Source organism: Drosophila erecta, unplaced genomic scaffold (genome assembly GCF_003286155.1).
Source record: "Drosophila erecta strain 14021-0224.00,06,07 unplaced genomic scaffold, DereRS2 tig00000092-arrow-pilon, whole genome shotgun sequence".
In the NCBI taxonomy this organism is placed as follows: Eukaryota; Metazoa; Arthropoda; class Insecta; order Diptera; family Drosophilidae; genus Drosophila; species Drosophila erecta.
Window position 1 is genome coordinate 6895851 of NW_020825207.1, and position 26318 is coordinate 6922168.

General features: G+C 45.5%; 1 protein-coding gene across 4 annotated transcripts in view; it reads right to left on the reverse strand.

The window, feature by feature from the left end:
• Positions 1 to 894: 894 nt before the first annotated feature.
• Positions 895 to 26318, reverse strand: part of LOC6549625 (SH3 and multiple ankyrin repeat domains protein 1) — a 63062-nt gene continuing 37638 nt past the window's right edge. The window contains exons 4-12 of one of the 4 annotated variants that reach the window (XM_001975650.3): positions 10408 to 10533; positions 10008 to 10339; positions 9775 to 9943; positions 9282 to 9476; positions 8893 to 8959; positions 7309 to 7746; positions 6100 to 6703; positions 4108 to 6036; positions 895 to 4040 (exon numbers count right to left, since the gene is read on the reverse strand). In XM_001975650.3, the coding sequence (XP_001975686.1) occupies positions 2477 to 4040; positions 4108 to 6036; positions 6100 to 6703; positions 7309 to 7746; positions 8893 to 8959; positions 9282 to 9476; positions 9775 to 9943; positions 10008 to 10339; positions 10408 to 10533 (5424 nt within the window). In that variant the 3' untranslated portion in view covers positions 895 to 2476. The remainder of the gene's footprint in view (positions 4041 to 4107; positions 6037 to 6099; positions 6704 to 7308; positions 7747 to 8892; positions 8960 to 9281; positions 9477 to 9774; positions 9944 to 10007; positions 10340 to 10407; positions 10534 to 26318) is intronic. The other 3 variants (XM_026979846.1, XM_015156910.2, XM_026979847.1) reach the window with 3 other exon arrangements.

The following is a 26318-nucleotide window of genomic DNA, read 5'->3' on the forward strand; positions in this document are numbered from 1 at the left end:
TTATATACCGCAAATTATATATACACTATTATTACTATATACAATATGGCATATTATTATTACATATATATATTTCACCATTTAAACAAAATAGCGAGCAAAATCGTTAGGTGTTCAGATGCCGCCTCGCTACGCAGTTCCATTGATCAGTTTCCCCGCGAAACTAGTGGCCAATCACGAGATACGAGATGCAGCAGAAAATCCGAACTTGATATCAATTAACAAGAAAGCAACCAGCGGCAAACCATAACATACCATGTTTACCATCTCGAATCCTTGAATTGCATTGCAATTGCTTTAAGCCTTTTCGGATTTTGGTCAAGAGTAAAATCGATTCGGTTAGCCGTGTGGTTTACCATTTGAATAGCCGGATGTATTGGTGCGCCAGCCTTCTGTTTGCCGTTTTGTTGTTCTCCGAGATTGAACAAAATGTTGGGAAGCAAAAACAAACATTTACAGATGTTCTTTTACGATTAAAAAAGGAAACTACAAAAATAAAATAGAAAAATATTACTTTTGTAAATAAATGAAAAATGCTTTTTATTCCTGGGACAAAACCGGTTTTGATGGCTAAAAAGATGATGAGTATAAGGCGAATAAATTAGGTCGCGTCGTAGTGTTCATTCATATTTATTAATTTCTCATACGCATGTTCATAATACATAATTGCATATTATACGACTTATGATAAATATTTTCATATTATTCCATTTGAAATACTTGCATTTAAAGTGTATGTGTGGTGGTGTGTGCTTTAATTGTTTAACATTATCTTGGGGTTTAGGCATATTCAGTAATCCTGCTATATAGCATTTCCAACACATTCGCAATTGCACGAATTCACGCATTCGTGTTGCATGCACCCATCGAGTGGGCACTGCATGATGCATGTTGTAGTTGTAACTAAGCACTGCAAGTGGATTTACTAGACGGCTTAACTTAAAAACTAACAAGCTTGATGGCTAATCATATTTGTTTACATGTACGCGCGGGTTGTGGGTGTTGGAACTAAAACAATTTACAAATAATTAGCAACTATTGCGAGAACTAAAAAGTGTGCTAAAACCTAGTTATACGCTAGAGTATCCAATATATTCTCGGTTGTTTATGTTTATGGTTTAGATTTAGGTTTTCTAACTTTTCAACACTTAGGTGCTAGTGCTAAAGGAGCGGCCTGCCAATTCGAACGATTTCATTTTATTACCATCCAATTCTTTCATTACCTCAAAGAGTTTTTGTTTAAACAATGTAAATGCATCAATCGCTTGCTTGGTTAGTTGAGTTCTTCAATATATTTCATTCAGTATGTAGGCGAATGCTGGTTCGATTTCTGTGTTCTGTATGTATTATGCAATAAAATCAGCCTTAGTTATAATAATTGTTACTGTGAAAACGCATTTATAAGTTTGGGTTGCCTATGACGATATTTGCATTAAGCGTTGGCAAATAGTTGAGAACCTCTTTCAATACAATACGTTACTTCTTCAACTCCAATTACGTTCTCTAATATTCTGTAATACTCTGGCAAGTTAAAGTTTTTCTCTAAAAAAACAATTATACAAAAAATCTTTTAAAAGTAAAAATCTGTAAATTTTACTAGCAAAAATTTACGTTTTGTTTTCAATTTCGATCTTTCTTGTTTTTTTTCTCGATTATAAAATATTTGTTATTGAAATATTTGTTTTATAAATATTTTGTTTAAAAACATTATACGTTTTATTCATTTAGTATTTGTTAGTTATGTTTAGTTTAGTTGACTTGACTTGACTGGAAATTCGGCTAAATGCTCAAATTTAAATATTATTGTTACTCGGTGCAACTTCCGCCTCCCTGCTTTCTTTAGGCATATAAAACCTACGCTAGTTGTGAATTAGAGTATGTTAATGTCGTTTAAATGTTTTGTGCACTAGTCAAACACGAACACGAACACGAATGATCAATGGATGGATACTGAATAAATGAAGTTGCCTGGCGCTGGCGCCCTTCTAACATTACGAACTAAGATCGGATGCGGACTGAAGTCCACATTAACATTTGACACATTGTGCAGCTCGAAAGCAAACTGAAGGACCAATATCGAGCAAGAATCTTCGGCAACTGCCTTTCAGTTTGTTTTCAATGGTAGGATGCTGGGTATCTGTTAACTAATCATTAAATATTGCATACATACTTGCTGTTTGATTACAAATAGCGATTAGTGGCTGCGCGCGGGCAGCTTGCATAAGTTTATATCACACGCAATAAATATAATAAAAGTAACTTAAGAATTCGAAATCAAGGAAACTCTAATTCGAACATCCTCTTGCCATTGAAAAGATGTGGAACAATTGGATTTGTGCCTGAAATGGTCGTCGCGCTTCATTTTCTGGGTGCAGGCAGTTCCGGCTATTCGTTGTGAGTGGCAATGACTGTTGACTTACACTAACTAACGATTTAACGATTTGGCAAACGGTTGATTTGATTCCCCAGGCTTAGTTTAGTGCAGCCTATGGTGGTTGGCCTTGGGCATGGCCCCCACGATCCGGACCCTTCCCAAGGTGCCCACTGCTCCAGCGCCAGCGCCCCCGGACAGCCGCTGGTGCATCTGCAGCATCTGCTGCTGCTGCAGTTGCTGTTGCAGCTGCTGCTGTTGTTGCTGCTGCTGCTGCTGTTGCTGTTGCTGCTGTGGATGATATTGGCTCGTTGGGAGATGCGGCTGCGGCGCGTGCTTGGCATCGTTGCAATCGCAGAACTGCGGCGGAGGCGCCAACACCAGATTATCGGTGCACAGCTGCTGCAGATTGTTGTTGCCCTGCTGCACCGCAGTCGCCCCAACGCCCGGAACGCCAGCAACAGCGCCAGAGGCAACAGCCACCAGCTGTCCGCTGGGCAGCATGCCCACAATGTGGGCGGCCATTGGTTGTTGCTGCTGCTGCTGCTGCTGTTGCAGTTGTTGCTGCAGCTGGTGGGGATGTGGGTGGGTCTGTGTCGGGTGATGGGGCTGCTGGCGCTGGAGCGTGAGCTGGGACGGCTCTCCATCGCTGTCCGCTTCGAGGGGCGGCGGTAGTTGCATCAGGGATACTGCCGTGGTTCGGGTGGCACCCCTCTGCATGGCAATTGCCGCTGCCTGCTTGCGCGTCAGCGAATTGTGACGCTGGAACGCCTTGGCCGGCGGCGAGGGACTTAGATCTCCGTCATCATCCTCCAGATCGGAACGAGTCTCCATCTCCGATTCGTGGCCACTGCTGGTGCCCTTGTGGAGTTTCTGCTGGTGCTTCGCCACTAGGACGGCTGTGTTGCTGGCTCCTCCGGCCGCAGCGGCCTTTGCCTTGAGGATCTGCTGGAGATGTTGTTGGTGGGCCAGTTGCTGCTGCTGCTGCTGCAGTATCTGCTGCTGGGTGGCGATCAGCTTCTGGTTGGGATTCGACGACTGCTGCTGATGATGATGGCTGGGAATGCGCCCCAGGACCTGTGGACTCATCACATTGCTGTTGATGTTGCTCTGTTGCGCAAACTTGTTGGTACCGGCGGCTGTAGCTGGTTGCTTGTTGCCCAGTTGCTGCTGCTGCTGTTGGATGACGGGTGCATGTTGCTGTTGCACAAGTTGCTTCACTGTAAGCGTGGCCGTGGGCACTGCAGTGGCACCGCCGCCTATGCTGATGGTGGTTTTGGCCATGGGCTTCGTAGTGTGACTGGTGTTGCTGCTGGGCTGGTCGGGAATAGTCTTGGGCTCCTCCACAATGGTCACCGAGGGCTTCTTCTTTATGGTATCGGTGGGCTTACCACCAGCTGGCAGTGCAAGCCCGGCGGCCAGTGCCACCTGTTCCTGTTCGCTGCTGACGCCGGAGCTGCTGTTGTCGCACTCATCTTCGCCTGGCTGCAAAAGTTGCTGTGGCTGTTGGTGGGATTGCTGCTGTTCTTGTGGTTTCTCCTCCTCCGGTTTCTTGGCAAAACCGTTTGGCGATGACTTCGATGTCTTTAGATTGCTGCGAATGCGCTGGATCTCCTCCACAGAGAGCGAATGCGAAATCGAGGCACTGCCTGAGTTGGAACTACTCCCACTGTGGACGGAAATTTGGGGATTATTAAAGGGGAATGCAAATGGGATTATACTTGATAGATATCTACCTAGCCTGGCTATTTCCACTAGTCTCTGGCACATCGAATAGTGCAATCTTCTCGTTGAGCTTGGTATTCCGCGCCACCAGGATAGAGTTCTCATCCTCGCCATCCGACTCACTGCAGCTGTAGTCAGGTTCGGGAATGGGAGGAGCTGTTCCGGCTCCACTTGTGCTGCCATTTCCATTGCCATTTTGTGCCGGCACAGGTGCTGCCTGCGGCAGCGGCGGAGCAGGCGGTGATTGAGGGGCAGACTGCTGAGGTGGCTGCACCTGCTGGACCTGGACTTGGGGAGCCGCATAGTGGGAGGCCAGCGCTGCAGGTGGCTGCTGTGCTTGCTGCTGCTGCTGCTGCTGCAGTTGTTGTACTGGTCGCATCTGCGTGGGAGCAGCGTACTGACTAACTGGCTGCTGGGATCCAGCGGATGTCTCCTGCGATGGCTTCTCCTGCGCCTGGCGCAGCTTCCAGGCCATCACGTTGCGCAGTTCCTGCGGCGAGGCATAGATCTTGGCATTTGCCGAGGGATTGAAGCTGCTCTGTACGCCATCGATAGCTGCACTGGTCACAGCATCATTTTCCGTTCGCTTCTTCAATTTCTGTTGCAAAGAGATGGTGCTCTCGTACTCCGAAACACTGCTGCGTGTTTCCACTTTAACAACCTGACCCACTGGAGGTGGTGGAGGTGGGTGATTGGGCGGTGGTAGTACTGCTCCTCCCGCTCCTGCACCAGCGCCTGCTGCTAATCCTCCCAGTTTCAGCTCTCCTTGGTTGGAGTTCAAGCGTTGCAGAGAGGCATGGAGCGTGGCCACGTCGTCCTGCGAGTGGTGACCCTTGCCAGATGCCTGCCAAATGGATGAAGCAGAACCGTGCAGCTGAGGACCATGCAAGTCGGGTGTGGAATGGAACCGCTTGAGGTCCCGACCGCCTCCTGCTCCACCTGGGCCGACTGTGGGTGTGGCTACGGGCTTTCCACGAAGCGTGCCACTGCCATGCTTGCTCCTCGCTGTCTTACGTTTCATCTCAGCCACACTGCCGTACACCAGCGGACCACTCCTCATGGGAGAGCCATTGGATGCGGGCGGAGTGGCTGCACCGCTGTCCGTGCCCGACTGGAAACGGGAGCTGGTCATCATGGTGGCATAGCGACTGGCGTTCGCCGCACTGCCCTCGCCCTGCTGGCGCTGGAATAGCTCCTCCAATTCGGCAGCTGTGATCCTGCTGGATGTGGGCCGCGCCTTAATGCTGGCCGTGCGCAGCTGAACGGGTGTTCCAGGTCCCGTTTGGATACCGGTAGGTGTTGGCGTGGCAATCGACTCCACCGAGTTGGATTTGGTGTGCGGCAATTCGTCCTCCTTCTCACCGCCGTTCTCCAGGCCCGCAACCATGGATTTGGCCCTGGCTCTGCCCACACTCAACGTGGTTTTGGGATCCCTGCGCGGTGGCATCGGAGCCATTCGCACACTGCCCCCTGCGGAGGAGGAGGGACCACTTCCTCCCGGACCCGTCATCTTTCTCGGCAACGTGGCGCACTGACGGTGCGAGCTTTGAGGTGTACTTGGTCCACTGTTCAAATGGTGGCTGCCCGCTCGCGCTCCACTGGGCAGATACTGAGCACTGGCCTGCATCTGGTGGGGGAACTGTGGCGACACCACTGTCAAGTTGACCAGAGCGCCGGCCGAACGGATCATTTCGACCACTTGTTCGTGCGAGGCGGAGCTAACGTCCTCGCCGTTGATGGTCAGCAGGAAGTCACCTGGACGAAGTCCTGCCATGTCCGCCACTCCACCCGGATCTACATCGTCCAGGTATTGGAGCGCTGGGAAGCGCTCTGAAGGGCGCAGCTGCATCAGCTGGGAACTTGCCTTGGCGCCGCGCAATATGAAGCCAAATCCGCGCTTGGCTCGGTGCAGTACAACCGATCGAGGGGCGTTATAGGCGCTGTTGGAATTGGAAGAGATGTGGCATTAGTGTGCAACTCATTGAAGGGATTGGGTTTCGTACCTCTTTTTGATGCGTGGTGCAGTGGCGCTGCTGTACTGTCCCACGGAGTGGTTATTGTTTCGATTTTGGATGCCATTGCCGGGTGCTCCGCCTCCATTGCTCTCTAGCGGCTGCTGGCATGATCCATTGCTGGCCACTGACAGTGATGGCGACTGATGGGGCTGCTGCAGCAGAGTGCTGGAACTGCCGGAATGCCCACCCAAGCTCAGCTGTGGAGATCCTTGGTAGGAGGCGGCGGAGGAACCAGCTGGTACCTGCTGCAAATGCTGCTGCTGCTGCTGGGGAGCCATGCCCGTGCTGGCCGTCATCACATTGGTGATGTGCTTCTGGCGCAGACTCACCTCCTGGACGCAGTCGGCCGGAAAGAAGCCGGACTGGTTGGTGCCTCGCACATAGCCCTCGAGCAATCCGCAGTCGGTGCTGCCCACCACCTCGATCACATCACCCGGCTGGAGGCGAATGTGCCCCACGGTATTGCCGGCGTATGGCTCCATGCACACCACTGTGGTGCTGGGATGCCCGATGGAGCATGCTGCCGAATCCGAGTTCGTTCCCACGCCCGACGAATCGCTGATTATGTCGCTGGTGTCGCCCAGGGATTTGTCTGTTCGGGTGGTTGGATACAATGAGTGTTTTGCTTTCTTTTGACTGCATTTGATGTATATGATGCAGAGGACAAACGAGTGGCATGCAATGTTTGAACGCACAACAGGAGTCAATGCGGATGCTTTAAACGAACATAAACATGGCGGAAATAAGGCATAGTAATGAACTGGAAATCGCAGGTGGGCAATTTCCAGTGAAGAGTACAATACATTTGAGGAAAAATGAACAGAATCAATGATTCATTGGATTTCGTAGAAACGGTGGATATCACAATTAGAGAAAATTGCAAAAGGATTGAGTTCGAAAACTGAAATATTCAGATTACAGCGTGATAGAAAGAAAAGAAAGTCTTTATACTAATATGATGACTCCTTTATAATATAATCTGTGTGAGGTGGAAACACATGCAATCACACTTTGTTAGGCCAAAATCTACTTAAACGCATGCCGTCGTATACATACAGTAGTTACTTATAGGTATACTTATCCGATTGACGAAGACATATTCTTTGCAGTATTTACAATAGTAGTACCCCTCTTAACATAACTTAAGCTTAGGCAAATGAGGTCGAAATCAAACCGAAAAACCAAGCCATTCCTCACCTGTCACAATACTGATGTCGTCCTCGTGGGATCGGTGGCCGGAGGAGCCCTCGGAGAGGCTGGAGCTGGCGGAGCTGTAGGCTCCCAGCATGTGCTCCGAGGGGCAGGGCGATGGCGGGCCGTGGAGCTGCAGTGTGTGCAGGTGGGGCAACTGCTGCTGCTGCAGCTGCTGGTGGTGGTTCTGGTGGTGCTGGTGGTGCAGATGCTGTTGCTGATGGTGGCCGGCGAGGTGCTGCTGGTGGTTCTGATGGCTGAGCATCAGACCAACACCGCCAGCCCCGTTGTTTCCGTTGGCAGCGCCATTCGAGCCGACCATCGCACCACCGAAACCACCTCCAGCCGCTGCCAGCAGAGCTGCGCCGGCGGCTCCATTGGCGCTCAACCACCCGATTCCCGAGCGGCGCTTCGGATTGTAGCGCGGCGGTCCGCGGAAGGGAACTGTGTGGTGATCAAGGATATTCGCTTAGAATGTGTTCGAGTTGGTGGTCAAGGATTAGGCAGGAAAAGTGGTGGGGATTATTGTGTTTAGTGGTTATCTGTTAGTTGGTCGTCAGGTCTGGCTGTCATCGCAGCGCTTTCGTGGAAGAGAGTTCCTTCTAAAATCGATTAGTAATAGAGGAGCTATTTTTTTTCATTTTAAGATCCAATTCTGAGTTCATTTTAAAAGGCATTCTTTTCCTAATACATTTTTCATTATTCCAATTCCCCTGTTTCAGTTTGCTCTCTACTCAATCTAAAATGTAATAACTTTGAATATGGGAAATAAAGAAAAATCTAAGACCCTGAGTCCAAGGCAGAGTTAAGGATTTTTCCGCGAAATGATTGGCACACTTTACTTACACTTACTTACTGCTCATTTATCGAAGGATAAGCGACTGAGATGAGAAGCAAAACCAAAGGAAGGACACTCTACTAATGTCCTGCCAACAAATCAACTCACTAGGATATGGAATATATATATGTATGGAAAAACACGATAAACATTGAACAAAACATGGATCAAGAACAGCCAAAATATTGGAAGTGTGGCATTAGCAAAACTATTTGAATTGTTTACATTTATGGAGCACGTATCTCAAACAAGCAAATGCAAAATACGAAAAAAGTGTTTTGGGTAAAGTATAGGTTGCGATTTATATAGAAATTGAAAGGAGTACAGATATTTATATAATACGAGTAATATACACTGATATGGGGAAAGAGACCTAGATGATCAAGTTGGATGATTGATTGGTTGTTGAATGATTGATAGATGATATGCAAGTGTATTCAAAGAGAAAAACAGATATGAAGACGCCATGGGATAAACTGATTTGAACTAAGTGGAAAGGTAACTAGTTTATTTTCATTGTGGCCAATATTAATAAAATAGACTGAGTAGAGCAAACGAATATTGAAACAGAAACTTAAGAAAGAACTTAGGAAATCAGAATGGTGTTCCAAGGTGTTTGAACACTTTCCGTGTAAATGGGATTTTTGGTTTGCGTTTTGATGAGTATGAAGTTAGTTCGGTTGCGAGTACGAGTCGATTGCTTTTCGGGGGGTGAATGATGGTTGATGATTTTAAAGTGGGCCATCACTTACCAATATCCTCCGACTTGTAGTTCTCAATGATTTCGGCCAGCTCCAAGTTGCCGGCTATAACAGCCACCTATGGGAAATCGAAGTGGATTAAAAAACCATAGTTCCATAAGCCAAACCAAGTTATTAAATCGAAAACTAACTTAGGTACTAGACTGAACTACAAGCATAACTACAGCAGCACAAAAGTACCAACTTAAGGACTATCAACTACTAAGTTGTTAACAAAATTCAAAAAGTTTTCGGTCCCAGAATATACACAGAGAAAATAACTTTGCATGCGCTCCAACCTCTTTTCATCGGCATAAGAGTACAAGTAATTCGCATGATCCATTTTCCATTTGCTCTGTGTAGGTTCTGGAGTCCAGACCGGGGTCTGGACTGGGCTTTACCTGGTAGGGAGTTTGATTGGCAAAGTTCTGGGCGCCGCGCTGGGCGCCGCGAAAGAGAAGCATTCTAGCACAAGCCTCTTGGTTGTTAACAGCGCACACATGCAGCGGACTATTGCCGGACGCATTGCGGCCGTCCATGTCAGCACCGTAGAACAGCAGGTGTTCCAGGTGCTGGACGAGGCCATGGCGACAGGCCTGCGCATCGATCGGGTGAGCGGAGGGAGCCAAAGGATGCAGCAGAGATGCATATGCCAACCCGCGGGTTACAAAGTATTAGCAAGCGAATTTGTTTTGTTTTGATTTTTGTGTTGGTTTTGTTTGTTTAGAGTTAGAGAAGAGGAGTTTCAAGAAAGAAGAGAGAGAGATAAAGAATACAATCATTAATTGGCGTTCAACGGTTGTGGGCCAACACCATTTCACCGGGGATTGGCTCGGGGTCAAAGCAGTTGCTGTTAAGGATCGCCAGGATGATCACGGACCGCCACCGACTCACCTGATGCACCTCGTTCCAGCCCTGGCTGTCCTGGATGCCCAGCGTGGCGTGGTCATGCAGCAGACTCTCTGTGATCTTGGCCTCGCACTTCCTGGTGATGGAGATGTACAGCGGGGTGATGCCACGCCCATCGCGGTAGTTCGGCGAGGCGCCCAGTTCGAGGAGGGTGCTGGTGATTGGAGAGCAGAATGGTAATGAGTGCGTCTTAAAAATGCAGAAGGACATGCGCTCACCTGACCGCCTCCAAGGAGTCGTGCTCTACAGCCCGGTGCAGAGCTGTGGTTCCATCCTTTGTCCTGTAATCCAGCAAGGCTCCACCGTTCACCAGAGCGATGAGCAGTTTGTTTGGCTTCTTGGCGCCGGTGGCCACCGTCAGCGGAGTATCTCCGCTTTCCGAGCAATGGAAGTTGGGATCCAGGCCCTTGGCACACATCTTGGCTATCTTCTCCACATGGCCGCCATTGATGCACTCCAGAAAACGACGCAGATTGGCCCGCGTGTGAAGGGCCTTCAGCTGGCGTTCATCCAGGGTCAACATTTTGTACACACGCCTTTTGTACTTCAGCTAAAGGGGAACGACCAAATTTAATAAATGATGCAAATGCGTGCGGGAATGTCTAAAACCGAACTCACCTCCAAATATCCCACGGGTCCGTTGAAGGGATAATCGCCCAGGCGGCGTTCTTCATCCAGGAATTTTCCCGCCTTGCCGTTGGCAGGTGGAGCAAACAGGCCATAGTTGAAGCTCTCCTTCAGTTCCTGGAAATGTACAAGTGGGTGGAAGGCATTTAAGTACGTGTGTGCGTTGCTGAATCAGGTGCTCCATTGACGTGCTCAAGCCGTGCGGGTCCCACAAAAGACTTCCGGCCTAGCAATTGCTGAACTTCCTCCTTCTGTACTTGTGTACACAGGAAAACACTGGCATAAAAGTGTTGCTCCATCTATGCAGAGTGTATTTTTTCAGAAAAACTCAGGGAATCATTGCGACCAACACTGATTGCAAGTGTTTGGCTGACCATTTGGATTCGTGCACCTTTTTTCTCTCTGCACAAATGGCAAATAACTTTTGTATCCTTTACAATGTCCTTGCTAATGAGCGCGTGACTGCAGCGCCAACAACAGGACCACCAGCATCCAGAGCCCAACAGACATTCTGGCATTCATAATATGCCGCTGCCTTTAAGTGGCAATTTCTTGTTTTAATTAAACAACACAACGAATTTCCCAGCAACGCCCTGCCTTTCTGCCACCCCGGAAAAGTTGGTCCATGGTGCACGAAGACTCGCAGAAAATGTCTCGAGTGTATAACGGGTTTGACATTGCCGCTGCATTAATTATGCAAAGTGCGTGTGAGCATACATACATGAGGCAGTGTGTGTTGCTCACCGACTTTCCGTGTTCTATTTGCTTTAATGCCCCCACGCCCTTAAGTGCCTCTCTAAAAAGGCAGTTCCATGCTGGCTCATAATGTGCCAAATGTTGCCATTAAAATGAACAGTTTGTCATGGATCTCGGCTGGGTGTTGGCCAGATGTGCTGGAAATTACATGGCAGCGGGCTTTCCCCAATTAACTAAGATGATGTATCGTCTTACCAGCTGATAGTTTCACTGGAGCAGCTTTTTAGATGCCCAAGCATTGAGAGATCTTGGTTAAGAAACCTTTTTGAAGGGCTGAAAACCTTTTGCTACAGCTTTTTAATAAAGTATATAAATATAAGCCAACAAATTACGGCTTATTTGCATCCAGCGAGGCAATATCTGAATGCTATTCCGGCTACATGCACTTTTCTTTCCAGTCACGTTTCCGAGACTTTATTTATATAGTTGGGTGCCCGGTTTCACATGCAGGCAGCATCAACAGCAGCAGCAGCATCACCAGTCCTTCACGAAGCAAGTCACCCCTTGGACACATAAACTTCAACCACACAAACTAGCACGCCTCCAAGCAGCAGCCAGGCCCCCTGCTCTTCATATTTCTCAACCCAAACCAAAACCCAACCCCAGCTCCAACACCAAAACCCACTCCAACTCCTTTGCCAAACAACAAAACACGTTAACGGCTGTGCACCAAATGGGTTTTATGGCGCCACCCTCTGCCCTCTGCCCCTTGGACCGCACCCACTGCCACGGATGCTTCTCCAACCCTCATCCCTTGGCACCCGAGGGTCTCAGTTACAGTCGCAGTCATGCACATGCAAATTGCAGACACGTCGCTGGCCGAGACCCCAACAAAAACAGGGAAGGTATGGATAGACTCTGGCACCGAAGCCGGAAATACCCTAAGTTTCCAGTCAAGGATATCCTAGCAATACTATATCCTGGCAGGAATCTTCACTACTTGGGTACTTCCGCCGAATTAAGTTGGTACACATATGTTTCTTCAAGCTCCATAAATATCTACCTAACAGCACTAGTGAAGCCTGGTAAAAAGGAGCATACCCCGTGCAAGGGTATCAAAGCAGCAGAAGGGCAGAAGAAATTCCAACTTTTTGGTTTTGGGGTTGTCCCATCCACGCGGGGGTTCTGCCCAAAGTCAAGTTGTTGGCGCAAATTGCATTTTTATGAGTTTTGATTTCGATTTTCCAATCCGTAAGACGGCTCATAAAATACCGTCGACATTCGGCGGGGATTACACAAGTTAGGGGGTTGCAGAGGAAATGGCAGGCCAGTGGATGCTGTTTGGAAAAGTAATTTAGAAGTTGTGCGCACTTTTTGGCTTTAAAGCACTTTTCAAACTGTTTTTGCTCATTTTGGGGTTTTTCCTGCGTCTGCTATGTTGGCTGCTGCCGTGTTTACCGTGGCAATAAATTCAGTTCGGCTGCAACAATGTGGACCAGGCGGAATGTGTATTCGACGTATTCGGTTGTATTTTTGCGGCAGCGCGGCAAGGGGCAGGTGGCAGCTGGTGGGTCACTGTCCATAAATCATGGAGGAATTGCAACTGCAGGCAATGCCAGTAACTTAACCAGCAGACCCAATGGCTCTCCGAAGGGTATAGAAACAAATTGCAATTTGCATGAAATTTACAATATTACACAGTTTGAGAGACAGCTCGTGCATTTCGTAATATTTTAAGTTTGAGCAGTTTGAGAGCGGGTGTAAAATTTATAAGGAGAAGAACGTGTCGGAACACTAAGAACAATTCTGGACATAATTTTAGTTAATTTGGCTCTGCTTTCCAGCGAATATAATAGATTATACGCTTGGAAAATAAACGAGATTATCTGCATTATGCTTATTATGTTTGCAACGGAATCTATTTTCTAAAATTGTTAGGCATCACTCAGCAGAATGGTTTACTTACACTTTAGTACCTAAAGTAAGTATATGTAAATATACACTTAATTTACACATTAGCACAGTTGGAGGGCCACTGGCACAATCCAGTTCAATTAGCTCCAATTGGCAATCTGCATGAGAGGTGTTTGAGAGCCACTGGAGCACCAAGTGAGCAGTGAGTGTCAAGCTCAGATGCGAGAATCCAAGTAAATGTCAATGCGATGTGCAATGAGCGCTGTGCACTTGCTGCCAGCAAATAAGCGACTTCCTGTTCCAATAAGAAATACTCGAAAGACCCCGAGGCGACTCGGCCAACAACAATGCGAGCAGCAGCAACAAAAGACATCATTGATAAATTGTCAAACAGTAGTTGGCGATGCTTTTGCTGTTGTTGTGACTGCTGCTGCATTTGTTGCAATTGTTTTCTTGTTGATTGAAAGCCAAGCGAGAGGGAAATAGCGGCAGGTAAGCGTAAACAGTGCCAGCAAAAAGTAAATAGCCACTGCCGATGGACTGGACAGCCTCCAAGCTTGGAAGTGGGTCGCCGACCATCTGTTAGATTTCTACACGGAAAACAAATACCAGTTGTTGGCCTAAGCGATTTAAAGCTAGGAACTAGTTGTTCGGTGTTTCCATTACAGAAAATATGCCATCAAGTTAATATATATATTTGTATATATCCTCATTTTAATACGAATCGAAGATTAGCTTGCTTAATTTGTGCAGCTATGGATTTTATGTTATAAATCGATTTAGAAAGTTATGTGTTTTTTTAACCATAAATTCAGTTTACAAACTAATAATTGACATTTATACAAATTATTTATAGATCGTATTTTAGTAGTCGTCCTCAAAACAGGTCAGTTTTTCTGTGTAAGCACAATCTAGTTCTATTGCCGCAATTAAAGTCACAACTAGCTCGAAGTTTGCAGCCTGAAGTTTTCAGTTTGCCGCTGAAGTCACGGCTTGGATTTGTTATGGTTTTCGGATTTTTTGCCCCTTCCGCGGAAAACTTTTGGGCTTTGTCGGGCTCTACACATTTACGGACTCATTAGTGTCAGCAAATTTTGTATGCCTTTTAGTTTTGAGCAGTTGTGTTTGGCTTAAGTTTGACATTTTGGCAAAGAAAAGGCGCAGTTTGAGAGTCACTGGCTCCTCAAACTCCCACTCAAAAGGTATCGAATGACCAAAGTTCTCAGCCGAATGAGTTGAAGACACAGCGAGGAGCCAACGGAATCTTAGGAAGGAAAGAAAGGAAAGAACCAGTAAAAGATTCTGCACTGTGGGGCAAACGCAAGAAAGTCGTAGTAAATAATCTGTATTTAATGGGTTGAAATTACTTAACAAATATTTACCGAGTCAATTTAGCCTTTAAAATTATTTTTGCCAACATTCCAATGGAGACTTCTACTTTCCAGTAATGCCACCTTGGCTCTGTTTCGCTCTTTTAAGCAAATATTTACACACATGTGCCAGTGCTACACAAAAACGATCCATTTGCTGGGCAAATATGGCTTTTCTAGAGCACACTGGCTGCGTCAGACTTTCTGAATCATTTGGGCCAACTTCCTGCTCATTAGCTCCGAATAGAATTCATCTCCAATTGTTTCGACCTAATGCCTAATTCTACATTTTTCTCGTTTCTTCCCGACATTTGGCACGTCCTCTGCCATTGTGCCAGCGTCTTTTTCTCGATCTGTGTCCTTTGTTGTGGAAGAATCTCCGATTCCGCTGATGTCTGGTCTTCTCAAGTTGCAGCCCAAGAGGCTTCGGCATCAATTTATGTAATCTGCCAGCTCGCACACACACAGAAACACAAATACCTGGACCTGGACCTGGACCTGAGCTGTGGGCTCTGGGCTCCAAAGTTCTGGGCTCTGGGCCTTCACTTGGAGTTGGACCTGGACTTGGTCACATCATCTTATAAATTTAGCTCGTTTGCCGAAAGGGAGCAGAAGGCAGCGGAGGCTGGGATGCCTGTGGTAAACCGCAGAGCCACTTTGAATCGCAGTTTGGAGCCTCGAACAATGCCGACCATCACAAACTGGAACAATACACTGCGATTTTGCCCAATACTTTAAGCCATTTCACTCAGACTTAATCTTGGGGTTACCTTTTGGGAAATACGACCTATATGTCTACTTCAAATTTGAAACCCTATCGAAATTCGCTTTCAGTTCATTGGAGAAAGGCCTAAAGCTGTTTCTCTCAGTGTTCTGGGCAGGAGATGCGTTCCGAAAACAGGTTTTCAGCCGCGGTTGCTGTTCGACATTCGCATTCCTATCGCCCGAGTTCGAGTGTATGCCCATTTTGCGGCGCTGAACTTGGGTTGGTTTTGAGTTTGGTTTGTTTGCCCTTACACATCAGCTTGCTCCGCACTTTTCCCGCTGCTCCTCATGGTTCTCATGACATTTGGTTAATTCGGAGCTTATTAATTTATGCGCGCAGTGACAAGGGATTGTGGTAATCAATTTCAAGTTGATTGCCTTTTGAGGCGCAGTGCAATTTATCACGACTGTTTGTGAACTAAATACCTGGTTTATTCATAACTGAATCATTGCATTTGGCTTTGTACAGAGGAACAACTGATGAACATTTTGTTTGGAACCAAGAGTTTGGTTCCAGCTAACCAGCTAAGCTTAAGGAGTATTTTCTCGCTGTGCACCTATCGGATGACTCCTCCTTTTCCCGCCAGGAGGTCAATGACGTTTATTCCGCCTGCAGCCATTCGAGCCGCCTCAAAGTCAAAGTCAAAGCCATTCAGCAACTGCAAAGTTTACAAGCTGCACAGCCGACGACTCATCCCGAGCCAACCCATTTGCTGGCTGCCTGGAACCCTTAGGTTCGCTCTGCATCTTCCCGTTCCCAGTTTGGCTATCACATGGTCGGTGATGCAGCAGGCAGCGCGGGCAAGTCCAGCCTCGAAACTAGTTTCGTTTGGCTAGATTTTCGTGGGCAAAGGCTGTGAGCTGCTGCTCCTGCTGCAGCTTCAGCTTCTATGTACTGGTTGCCTCCCTTTAGGTGTCCGTCCCAGATGTTTGTCTTGTCATGCCCACCTACAGCATCAGCATCGGTTCTCTACATTCAGAAAGTGCAATTTAAGAGCAAAACTGTATGCCTAGGAACACAAGTAAAGATACAAGGCAGAAGCAGACACATTTATAAATATGCAAGGCAGAATTCTTACAGCACGGCTCGATTTCTCCAAGTGTAACTAGGGAACTGAGGCGAAAAGTTCTCGCTGAGGCGTGGAAGAAAGTGTTGATGGTGAAGACTTCTTTTGAGGCCTCCAACTCATCGCATCGAAACCAACCCACCGAACATTTATCAGAGTCAAGTGCATTGAACTTGTATTCGCCGACATGAAATTTATTTGCCCACTGGGGGCGTGGCAGCGGCGGCGCAACGCCCATCAGCCATTCATATTTTTTACACCCAGATGCATTTGGACAAACGGCTGGGTGCAACGGGAGGGAGGAGGGCATGGGAGCGGAAGGCAGCTATCTAGGGACAAAAGGACATTGACAGCAAGCGTCGAAAGGTGAACTAAAACATTCTACAGTTCTACACAAAAAAAAAGGAGGGAAAAAATAAATATATAGTGTACGGGAATTTGCAGAAATGTAGTGGCAGGCTAAAGGATGTGGACAAGCTCATGATGATGCCACAGGAAAACGTGGAGGGGGTAAGTGCCACATAAAACTTGTGAATGCAGGTGACAGGCATTTGCAATAAAGCTGCTATCTGCAAAATGCCATGGGCGGGCGAAAGGGGGTTTGGGGGACCATCACCATCGCCATCACCATGGAGGTAGAAGAGAAAGGAGACCTTTCCGAGATTAACCGTTGACAATGTTGCACGGAATGCGGCAGTTCGTCCGAAAAGCGAGCTTTAGAGCCACAGCAGCATGACAGAACCATGTTGTCAAGACTTTGCCCCACCGTCGGTGGCACATGCCCCATCTGGCAGACTAAGTGCCCCCGGGCGGCGTTTTTCGGGGGGTGTGCTGTGGCAAAAGTTGGGAAAATGCCTAGGCAAGGAACCACCTCACTCTTGGCCTTACAGTTCTACAGGAAGTGCTGTGGCAGCAAGAATTCGCCAAAGCATAGCGCAAGAAGTTATTTCAGTATGTTTTCCCAAAGTTTAGTTACCTACGTTTAAGAGTTTACAAAACTGGTAGCTAAGTATTACCTTAGATAAGCGCTTAAAGGCAACGGTGTTGTTTTGGCTGCTCCTTAAAATATCTACCATATCGTGTATTACAACATTCAAAGCCTTCTTCTCAACCCTGTGATAAAATACCAGCTCCTTTCGCTTCTGCGAAATATCATTTTACATTCAATTTTTCCCGAACTAATGCAGTTAGCCTAAGCAAATTTCCAACGGAGACTCCAACAGAAGGGAAAATCAATATTTACATAGACACAAGACCCCAGACAACAACGGCAACAGCAACTACAGCCAACAAACAAACAAACAAACAAGAACAAGAACCAGCCAGGGCAGACATTAAAAAGAAAAACACAGGCCCATAACATGCATCCAGCCAAGTTTGTACGGATATATGGGATATACGAGTAAGAGTATATACGTGTCTGGCGATTATGACTGCCTAAGATGGGAGCTCCCAGTCGCCGGAGGCTGGAGATTGGAAACGGAGGAGTCCCCATCTCGCCATGTCTAGGCTTGAGTCTAAGCAGCGAAACATGCGACAAATTTTCCAGCAGGGGAGTTCCAAGTGTACAGGGTCGCATCCAAGGCATTTCTCGTTTTGGGGTTAAAGAACGGTGGAAATGCTTTCAGCATTTTCATATTCATACTCACGAGGAGAAAAGTGGACAGGTTGGGGGAAAACATGCGGCTGCACAGAAAAACAAACGAAACGAAATATAAATAAAATGTGCCGGCGAATGAAAGCCAAGACGAAGTCAGGATACACTTGGTTATAGAAGGAGTACTAAGTTCCTTAAAAGAGTCATATTACAGCTCTTTTAAAAAGAAAAGCTCTTAGATAAGTTAAGCAATAAAAAAGTAACTTCCCCATTGAAGAAGATTTATATGAAGAATTCCCTACTTAGACTTTCTTCTTTCCATAAATCCTGCAGCTAAGTTCACTACCTTAGAATTTTTTCTTGCCACAGTAAAGCCGTAAAGTACAGGGCAAACTGAGAAATACCAACCACTAGGGCTGGCTGGAAGAAGGTTTAAGAAATATCTGGCAGCGAGAAAAGCCCGTAAAACGCTTTTCCAACTGGACTGCAGAGTGCATTGGCATCTGGCACAGCGCAGCAGGAAGGAAAGGATGTGTGCGGCTGGCCAGCAAAATTAGCCAGTGAAAGGTATATGAGAGGGGGAATTCCCCCCTCTGTATTGGCCACTTCCATTTCTATGTCAAAGTCATTCCGCTGGACAATGTAGAACAATAAAGTGCGCCACTAAACGACACACGACACACGGCACACGAGGCCCAGAAGAACGGGGCACCATAATGACGATAATGATGCCAATGATCGGGAGTCGCGGAGTCGGAATCGAGTTGGATTCGAGTTGGAATCGAAGAGACATGCTCGACGTGTCCGACGATTCTTTCACTGACCATTTGCTGAACACTCGAATTGCTAATCGATTCGATGCCAAACGTGCTCCATGCTTAACCGTACTTAGCCGTTCTGTTCCGATCGAGGCGGATCAATGGATCCGATCCATCGGTTGCATTGGCATTGGCATTGGCTGGGAGCCAAAGCCATTCCCCCATTTGTTCTGGCCACTTTCTTTCCCGGCTTATTTATGTCAGCGAGTGGCGGTCTGTTCTGTGCGCCGTCCAATGCGGATTACTTGAGCAAACCTTTACCGTTCTCAGTCATGCCTAAGCGGAGTAATTTCGACCATTAAATTAATTATGGCCAACTGTGTAAGAAGCATTTGGAGAGCTATGGGAAAAACCCACCCAATTTTTGGTCATTTGGGAGGGGGAGAAAGGAAGTCACCCTTGAAAAAGCACATGAATATTACACATTTAACTGCGTAAATAGCAAAAAGGGAAATCCTCAAGGAATTTTGGTTTAGCTTTTGGGGTGGATAAGCAAAGGTTGCCTGATGACAAACCTTGAAAAATTCGATTTATTTGGGCAAGGAATTTTCATGCCAAGTTGTGTTCAAATGAAACAACGGTTTGTTTGAACAGAAAAAACATATGAGCAGAAATGGATACTTTTGTGTACTCTTATGATTAAATTTCTGATCTGAGTACTGCTGTAGTAAAATTTTCAAATCATGTTTAAATATGCACTGAATACCTGCAGCTAGAGATATCAGTATCGCTTTAATTTTTGCTAATTTATTCATCAAGCATTGTACAAGCATTTCTATCTATATCTACCCTTTTTTTGGAACACCCTTACATATTGAAGCCACGTCGACCCCTTTTTCCGGCTATTGGGCTAAAAACAAAAAAAATGTGCTCTTTGGGACCGCTGGCGATGCTGGCGGCCATTTGCTCAATCAATGCAACACCGAACGGCCAACGGACAACGGACGAGCTGCAAACAAGTTGGCAAACAAACTTCCGTGCCAGTGCACTCCAACACTCCAGCAGTGGGGAAGACTCGACTCCAACAAGCTGACTGATGCCGCTCAGACCTGGCAGCTTATGGTGACCCAAATAGACTGCCATCGGTCAACTGGCAACTGGCCACTGGCAGCCAATACGCCGGAGGAAAGAAAGCGCAGCAGAGGCTCACTCCGTGGATATACGTGGATATGAACAGATACAGATACATATATATAGACAAAGAGGGGCAGCCATTAGCTGAGTGGCTGGGCGCTGTCCCGCTGCAGTTGTCAGTCGGATGAAATCCACCTCGGGTGACAGCTTGGGGGCTAAGCCCTTCGAGGCGGCATCAAATGATCAAAAGCGGATCTGAGAAGATCGATTCTAGGCAAATGGGACCTTCGAAGTGGTGTCGCATGGACAGAAGTGCATTATGCTTTTGCAAATTAATATTGTTAGTCTTCTGATTAAACAGTTAGATGTCTTTCTACATACACTGAAAATCAATTTCCCAATTCTTTGAACTGGTAATATTGTTCCATCAACCGATTTAGGCATATATAACGCAGTAGTAAACTTTCTATCAAAATTGCATATTATATGATCTATATTATATAAACTATTTTATTCTGTTCACAAACAAATACGAGATACAATGAGTTAGACTTCCCCAAAGATAACTACTTGTTGCAAAAGAAAAGTAGGATTTCTTAATGTTGCGAAACCATTTCGCTTTTGAGCAGAAACAATTAAGTATACGCACCGTGCGCAATCTTTTAGCAGGGCAATTACCGCCGGGCATGTGGCAAATGGAAACTCACTTCATATCGCCCCAGGCCATAAACAAAATCGCAACAAAAGCTTTGAATTCCCGGCAACTGCAACTGCAGTTTCAGGTGTGAATAAAAAACAAGATAGAATGCTATTGTCGAGTTCCCCGACTATAAGATACCCGTTACTCAGTGCAAACGAGAACTTCAACTTTTCTGAAATATCGGTAAAAAAGGGGGAAAAATAATAAAATGAAAAAAAGTGTGGGCGTAGCAAAAAGGTATTTGCAAATCTATAGAAATTTATAAGATATATGTATAAAAGTGATTTATTCTTCTGCCTGTTACATACTTTTCAACGAATCTAGTACACCCTTCTACTCTACGAGTAACGGGTATAAAAATTAGGAAAAATATTTTTAGGCTTCGCAAACAGACAAAAACTGAATGGCTGATAAACTCCAGGTGCAGGCCAAGTGTGAAAATTGTCTTAAAACGGCTGGCCACTGTCAACGATTAGGAGTTTTGTGTATTTTCCTAGTTTTTTATTTCGATTTTCCAGAATGCTATGTACAGCTGGGTCCAAGACATGCTTCTCTGTGTTCTATGAGGCGGTTTGTCTCAATTTGAATTTTTGCGCGGCTCTTCTAGTGGCAGCAACTTAACGGTAAACGGAGGCAAAAGGGTACCCACAAATGGTAAAAGCAGCTCGAATGCGAAAATTTATGCAGCCATGGAGCTGAAGTTGCAGCTGCTGCCATGGCAGTGGAAAACCAAAAAAAAAATAGTTCTGGCCGCTGGAAAAACTGACCGCAGCCATATTTGACAAACGGAACGTGCTCTGGATGTCTTGGACCCCGTTCTTGGTACTATACCATTCTGGGCCCCAAACCGACTCTGCCCACTCTGGGATCTTGGCGCAGCTCTTGGTCTTGAATCAATCTCTGGAGTGGCTGCGGTCTGCCGGCCCTTTATTTACGGTTTAGATATTTTTTCAGAGGTGAACGGGACACAAATTGCATCTAATGATGAAATCGTTTCACCTGAAAATAGAGCAATATGCCCGGGAATGCGGCTTCCCCTCTTTTGTGGGTCAACGTCGGTCGGCCAAGTGCCGCCACTTGTAATTAGGGATCATTTCGCGATTTGGCTTGGGCCATAAACATGTGGCCAGCGAACTCAGCTATATCATCACCTGGCCATCGGAGCCACCAAGGATGCAGGAACCGCAACGGCCAAATGTTTCGAGTCCACTACAAACAAGCCGAAGAGCTGGAAAAATGCAGGCAATTGCAAGGCACGAAATCTCACAGCTCGTAAATCGATGGCAGTTCCCTCGGGCGAAGGGGACATGTGTGCACAGAAAAAAATTTGTTTATATACGCCTTATACTAAGTAACCCGCGTAACCATTGCATTTGTATTTGAAGAAACCATCAACCACATACAAATCCAACTAAAAAGGATATCAAAGCGAATAATAGTTGAAATTAACAGACGAAATATGTAATTTCTTCCAGTGCAGACAAACCTCTCTGTATGTTTTGGGGCGTCGCCTGGCGCGCGAATTATGCCACCAACGAGCAAGCAAATGGGAAACCTTTTTTTTTTTTTGGCTCACTTCAAGTGTTTTCCCGCTGAAACCCGAACGTGGAACCACAGCACTCTGCACATGCTTTCTGCCAAATTGCAATTGGAGACTTTGCCAGTTGCAACTCGGTGCTAGGAACTTGCAACTGGCGATGCTGCACGTGCGCCATATCGGAAACTAGTTTTTGCTACTTTAATTTGGCCAGCCGCATGGTGGCAGCGGCATTTCGTATCCAAATAGATAACTGCTGGCAGGCTGGAAAAGCTGGAAAAACCATGCTGAAGGACATTTGGTGTCTATGGTAAATGAGGCGGAAAAACTGCGAGCAACAGAAATTGCCGCAAAACCGATGCGACCAAAAGGAAAGCCAAGGAGAAATAAGCCTGGCCGATACCACAAGAAAACTGCAATGGGTATAGACAAAGAATTCGTGATGGTGAATACTATGTGTTACCCTGTAAACGCTATTTCAAATAAGATGCATTTGTAAATGTTTTCTCAGAAGAACATTGATTGTTATTTTTTTATAGCTAAATTGAATTGCAGATTATTTAAATATGTTAAATTTATATAAGGCAGAGTTGAATATACCCCATATACCTCAGCGATTTTCCGAGCATAGCTGCAATGCCTGCAAAAGAAAAAGGCAAACGCAAACTGTTTGGAAAATTGTATCGAACTATCTGCGGCTTGTTTGAGTTTGACTTGCAATCGAGGTTCTCCTTCCGCCGTCCGTGTTGTTAGCTCCTTTGGCCAAAGTCAATTTTACAAGCAATGAACTCGAGATATTTTCTGCGATCCTCATCCTGCCTCCACTCTTGAGGTTGACTACATTCTGGCTGCGAGCATTTCGCTGGCGTCAAAAGTTCTTTTCTGTGGCGTTAGTTTCAACTAGGGCCGAGAAACGCCCACTAAATTGCCAGCATATTTGCTGCCAAAAGGAGATGGAGAGCAGGTCGTACCAAAGTCCCCTGCTCCCCTGCTCCTCTGCTCCTCTCCAGCGTTGTCGCTTTGGCAGCACGCTAAAATAGCTCAAGTGGTTGCAGCTAAGCGATAGGAGGAGGCGCACGAGAAAGGGGCGTGGCTGCGGTGAAGGGGCATTCAACCTGGTCCACACTCTTAGGAACATTCCTCCATCTCCTGGTGCCTTTGGCACAGTTATGCGTGCACTGTGGAAAAATAAGTGTCTGCCTCATAAAATTGGAGCTAGCACTCAAAGAGCTTTTCAAATGTTTCATTATTGGTATTTATTTCCGTAATATACTCTGTCATGACATTCTACATTCCGCAGAGTATCATACGTCGAAAATCTATTTTGATCTGCTAAGCACTAGATACTTCAATTTTTGCCGTGTGGGCACTGCCATTCTTTAGAGACAGAGTCTCCATTTGGACATGAGCTGGCGAGGAACTCAGGCACCTTCTCAACTGGACTCGCACCAATTGAGCTGTGATTTAAGTACGCCATAAATGGTGAAGTGCGAGATTGAGATACTCGAACACTTTGCCGTACGGGTTTCTTACCTGCAACAAGACCACAGAACAAAAAGAGAGGGAGAGCCATCATATATTAGGTTGGCTCAATAATGGCTAATCGTTTGTAATATGGGGTCTTCGCAACAATGCTGGTAGCATTGCGGCCATCCTCCCCGACATACAGATCATCATAATTACAATATCCGTTGTTATGGTCGAGCTTCGAGGGTTTACCACCCGCTTCAGTGCTCAATTTAGAATAAGCATTTCATAGTCACATGCGGCGTTTTAAAACAAATTGACGCAAACTAATGAACATAATCTGCAGACACATACAGACAGCCACCGGAAGTGCTTCATTGTTCGGCGTTGGGGCGTCGGAAATTGAAAAGCAACCCAAAACCAACATGAAATTTAAATTTGCAAAAATAAAAAAAAGGGAGAGAGAGGCCAAATAAAGTAAGCCAACATAAAAGTGCCATTAAAAATTTAGTTAGAGGGCAGCTCAAACAGAATTTGGCACACATAAAGAGGAAATTACATTTATGCGAGTGCTTTTTGTGGGGTTTCTTTTTTTGGAATAAATTGAACTTGCGTTGTTCAATTTGCCTGCAACACTTGAGCGCTCTTGAAATGCTTTAAACTTTCCGCGCTGTTCGTCACCTCGTTTGTTTTCATAGCGATTATTTCATTATTTTATTTATTGTTTGTTTGGTTTGGTTTAGATGCCAAACTTTTCAATTTCGTGTACGTTTTAAGAGGCTTAAATGCACCACCCTCAACTTTGAATATGCCAGTGTATTAGCACAGATTCATAGCATCACTTAAAGGCTCTGTTTTATATCTCATATTCTGAGCAACTAGTTTTGTTTAGCATAAGATTATGGTAATCGAAACTAAAGCTGCACTTGAGTCAGTCTGGTTTGTAATTACTAATAACGCCAACGCATATAGTTTCTTCTTAATTTATGTTAAATTTTAATTTCACTTATTATTTCCTGTGCACTTATCGATTTGCTCCACACATCCCGTTAGTGACGCACTAAAAAAAACAGTTCTAGAGCCACTGTAGCTAACGTTATTGTCTACTTGCAACTATTATTTCTGGCTCACATATACATTTTTTTTGCTCAACTAAAATTGAAACGATTTCGAATCGCTTTTGTTCAAATGGAAGCACTCCCCAATCTTTGTAGTTGTACCGCTATTATTGTTCAACTCAATTACCCCGCTTTATGCAACTTTCATTGATACATGAAGCGATTAAAGCGCTGAAACAGATATAATTTCACAGTCAAGGTCGTTTAGAGGGCGACTTACACAATTTGATTTGCCTGGCACTGCTCATACATTAAAGTTGATTGAACTGTTAAATTGTGTACCGAGCCATACGTTAAAAAAAAAAAAATCCAAAGAAACAAAGCCCTGTTTTTGTTCGCTTTATGTACCCAAAAAATTAACAACCATCTAAAAACGAGCATAATAAATGGTTATTATGAATGCTATTCCCGGATTCACATACAAATAAAAAAAAAACTGTCGAAAAGTTTCACCGAAATATATTATTTCGCTGCTTTGTGTTATTTTGGAAGTTTTGTAAATTATTTGTTTGCCTGCCGATAAAACGTCAAAAATTTTGTTGAAATATTTTGCGGTTACAGTCACAGCTCACGATAATGCTATCGAGAACTGTCCGCTGGCGAAAAGAAAACCACTCACAGTGGTCATGGATATACATATCCATTTGGGCCCCTCCTCGTCCCTATTTATTATCTCGTTTCTCGCTCCATTTGCAAATGCCTGAGGCGCCTTTTCCTTTTTTCCCCTATTTTTTATTTTTCGTTTGCATTTTAATTGAATTACAAGGGAGGAGTTGGCAGTCCGAGGGGGGTGTGCAGTTTTCAATAGATGGAAAACCGTTCCTGGTCGCGTGTGTTTTTCAGTGGTGTTGGTGGCGTTGGAGGCGTTAGAGGGGTCCACCGACTTCCAGCCATAAATCTGTAACTGTTTGCTGTACTTGACACATTTCGTAGTTGGATGTGAAGTTGCCTGGTTGTCTCCTCGCTGCAGGAAAAACAGCGAAAAGCGAGTGTTGCAACGTGCAACCAAATATTTGCGTAGGTGTTCAACCGGCTGTCACTGCGGGTTTCGTGTCAATTAAAATTAAAATTAAACTTAAAAATTAATACAAATTTATTGCCGCTCGAAACGAGCATGTCGTTAAACAACTTAAGACATGTATTTGCAATAAAATAAATATTGCAGTTTGAACCCCGTATGGAAATTCATAGCCTCCTAATGGAAATTCATAAGTTAAGTTTCAACGGTTTAGACACTAATATATTGCATAGCAATAAGTGAGATTTTAACACTAATAATCCCAATCTGCTGTGCTAAAAATAAAATATGCATTTTATTACACCCTCATTAAATTGATACCGTAACTTCTGCGTTTCCGAACAATTAAGCACTCCCTCAAGTGCTGCGGAAAGGCATAATTCATGGCATTATGTTTGCATATGTGCGGTTATTATTGGGTATTTTAAAGCCGGCCACCAACCTTAAACCAAAAGGCCACCTGAGCCAATTAATCGCAGCGATTTCCAGAAGATGAAAGCATCGCCGCCAGCACAAGATATCCGATCAGATGCGAGTCAAATATTGGGGCGTGTAAATGCAATCAGTATTTATTTGATTATCGATTCCAGCGCAATGCAGCAGGTCACATTGCGTATACGCCGAGTGGGTTGCGGCGGGCACATGGCATTTCCATTTAACATTTTGTTGCGTCCATCCAATGTTGTCGGCGTTTGTTTATTTTGGTTCACGTGTAAATTTGTAATTTGTTTGGCATTTAATTAAATAAAAAACGCCAGCAG